We start from the raw sequence: 3,462 nt of genomic DNA, 5'->3' as shown, positions 1-3,462 counted from the left end.
ACGTGACGTTACCTTTAGCTAATGTTTTTGGCCTCAAACAGTTTCGGAAAATGTTTGTTTTGTATCAGCAACAGTTAATGCCAGAGTGTTGATGCTTGTTGCTAGGAAACAAGGCTCTAACTACGGCAACTAAAGAGGTTCAAACTGAGTGAGTGAGATACCATATGACACATGAAACCACATCATGACACAAAAGCAAGACTTTATTGGATGATATTCACAGTTAATTGTTTTCTAAAGTTATAGAAACAACTTGCTACAATTAAAAACATGCAAACAAAACAGCCAAGGATTAATAATACGAGTGCAGTGACGGTCATTTCTCACTTGCTCTCTCTTATTCCCTCTTTTACCATCTCCGGCCCCACTGGTTAAGAGTAGGTGATGACAGCGTACTCAGAGTTTGTGCTCATCTTCCTGGAGACCTCTCGGGGCTGGACATGCAGTCTATCAGCTGAGCGGGAGGCCTGCAGGGTGGACCTAGCTTCAGGGCCTGCCTCTTCTCTCCACCTCTGCAGAGGAAGGACATGAAACACACAGGATTCCATTTCAGGTGAGATTCAAATAAAGTCTCAACCTGTGAATGGGGCTGCATTAGCCAATAATAGCCATTACACAACCTCCACTGACATATTATGTTGAATATGGTGAATGTCAGTAATATGGTCACATATGGCGACGTATGGTGGTGTTGATGTAAAATAATGTGGTGTTGTAGAAGTTCTAATAATATTAATAATAATAATAATAATAATAATAATAATAATAATAATAATAATAATAGATGATACATTTTATTTGTAGAGCGCTTTCCATTTCACACAGAACTCACAAAGCAATAGTTTCCAATCCTCACCTCTCTATGGTCCCCCGGTGCCAGGTAGGAGATCTGTGTGAGTTCAGGTGTGCTGGCCCCTCGCATAGTAATCATTATGTCAGCATAAGGAACCTCATGATCACTCTGGCAATCTGGGTCAAAACAGGAAATGCAATGTTTTGTACAGTACATTTTCTTAGTATACACCCAGTTTAGCAACTCAAATGAATGGTACATTCCATTATCTTACCAGCTGGAGTTATTCTCAGTGCCACCCTCTCACAATTAGTTAAGCATGCACCTATAAGATAAGTAAGTATCTTATATTATATTAAGTCATCTATTAGAATTACGACATTGTGTGAACTGGTTGTTTCAGAAATTTCGTAATATTAAACAAACATTTACCTGTTGTCGACCTTCCAACACTAGATCCTTCTCTTGATGTTGTGCTGATAAAAGACCAATCAACAAATTCCACATAGGAAGTCCACATAATAATTGCCAATGAAAAGTGTGTTGAAATGCCTTAGCAAACATGCCACATTGCATGAAAAAAACATACCCTGTACAGATAACAGCAGGTTTTCCTGAAATACACAAGAAATCGCATTAATTAAATATACTGTAATTATTCATTAATAACAACTTTGGAAAATAGGAATCATATTTTACAACATTCCGATTCAGAAACTGGGCGTTCATAATTGAATTTACAACGTGTATACGCACCTTTGCAATATCGATTGCGGCTCATACATAAGTAGACAGCCACAGCTGCCAACACAGCAGCCACAATAACTGTCACTGTTGCCAACACTTTGACAACTGTGAATTCCTCTGTATTCAAGACAGCACAGAGACAAAATTATTAATGAATCTCAGTTTGCAACTCATTCGTCATTGCCTCAAACAGGGGGTCACTTTTGTTGTTTGCAATACATTTAAACATGTTTCACAATGTATTTTTAAGGAGTAGAATAGCAGCATTTTGTATCACCATTATCTATTATTGAGTCTTCGTGGTTACTCAACGCTGTCACCGATACATCTAAAACACAGAAAATAGTAGACATCAGGATCAAGTAAGCTAGTGAAATTGGATGGTTTTATAATATTTTGTGCCTATGTCATTCAACAGCCTCAGAGCAATTCAATTAGACTATTACAGAAAATGAGATTTAGGTTGCGTCTCATATGGCACCCTATTCCCTATATAGTGAACTTCTTTTGACTTTTGATAAAGTCTCAGTAACAGATTCTCCAGTGACACTTACCAGTAGTGACCGTTGTGGCCGGGGCACTATGTCGACCTGGCAAAAGAAAAGACAATATAATTTAAAACAATTATCCAGTAATTACCGATGTATAACTGTATTAACGTTTTAACAGGATTAAGATAATTCACTTGAACACAATTTGTTTTTAGAGGTAAAATGCACATGCTGTAAGAACTACAGTGTACAGTAGGTCATTTCAACCAGTTTTTGCCTACCTTGTGCCTGCAGTGATACCAAAACCTCTATCTTGCGTGAGAAATGTTTGCTTTCGTGATCTTCAGAAAAGCAGGTATAGTTGTACCGAAAATCTTCTGTGGACAGATGTGGAAAATACAATGGTAGTCTGCAGAGGTCACCATTCTTTGTGACATTTTTTGTTTCTCTTGGACTAGGACAATGAGGACAGTCTGAGACTTTGACCCAGTGGCCACGCACAAATCCAGATGAGCAGTTGTAGGTGCAGTTCAATACTAGAGGTTCTCCAACTACTGCATAGATGACTTCATGCTGTTTCTCCAGGTCGATACAGGTTACTGAATCTGTAATGAAAAAGGCATAAATTGAGGCAACGATTCTTCAGTCAGCAGGCCTTGGATATAAATATATAGCTTGAGGACATTTGATTATCATCAAGTAAAAAGTAGAGGAATTTATTTTACCTTGGTTTCCCAAAAGAAGCAGCAATGGCAAATGGGCAAAGATTAGCATCCTGTCCAAATTTGTCCAGATCCCCTATGTTTCAACTATATGATTAGGTTAGCTCTCAGAATTTGCTTGATTAAAAAATACACTTGCACCACTGGTGTCACAGTGGGTTGTGCCATCATATTGCAGTATGCACCAGGTAGAAGGTACAGGAAGTGGTGTTCAACAGGATGCCTGATAAAAGTGTTCTTAACTTTCCATTCAAACATCTGCTTTTGTAGATTTGGGTAATGGAAAGATCCATAGGAAACATGAAACAAGATGATATTTTAATATGCATACTGAAATACAATTGCATTCGTGTAGTGTTTTAGAGTATACCCATGATTTTTTATTTATTTTAATGGTAATTTGTTGCTAGAGATCTTTTACAACTTTTTCTTTGAGTAAAGTACTTATTAATGTAATGTTAATGTATACATTCCACATTATATCCAATTACAGTTTTGTTTGGATACTTTATGTACTGTATGTAGCTGTCAACACAGATATTTAAATGTAAAGTACATGTACAAAATGGTTAAATATCTAAAGTTTTTTTGTGAGCTTTAATACCACCTAAAACATGACAAAACTAGACAATTTAAAAAAAATCATTAATGTACCCTTGTAGTACTGTGACTTAACAATGTCTACTTCTTGATACTAACAAAAAATAGT

At 36.8% G+C, this 3,462-nt stretch overlaps 1 protein-coding gene across 1 annotated transcript; it reads right to left on the bottom strand.

Annotated features, from left to right (window-relative positions):
* Nucleotides 1-262: 262 nt before the first annotated feature.
* On the bottom strand, nt 263-2,916 carry LOC139386318 (uncharacterized). The gene is made up of 10 exons (XM_071131840.1): nt 2,757-2,916; nt 2,313-2,636; nt 2,095-2,130; nt 1,818-1,868; nt 1,550-1,657; nt 1,383-1,407; nt 1,226-1,269; nt 1,068-1,118; nt 857-969; nt 263-512 (listed from the first exon to the last, which is right to left on the bottom strand). The coding sequence occupies exons 1-10, from the start codon at nt 2,803-2,805 to the stop codon at nt 372-374; spliced, it is 942 nt and encodes a 313-aa protein (XP_070987941.1). The 5' UTR covers nt 2,806-2,916; the 3' UTR covers nt 263-371.
* Nucleotides 2,917-3,462: the final 546 nt, after the last annotated feature.

Source organism: Oncorhynchus clarkii, chromosome 27 (genome assembly GCF_045791955.1).
Source record: "Oncorhynchus clarkii lewisi isolate Uvic-CL-2024 chromosome 27, UVic_Ocla_1.0, whole genome shotgun sequence".
NCBI classification, from domain to species: domain Eukaryota; kingdom Metazoa; phylum Chordata; class Actinopteri; order Salmoniformes; family Salmonidae; genus Oncorhynchus; species Oncorhynchus clarkii.
This window is presented reverse-complemented; position numbering and strand designations above follow the sequence as displayed.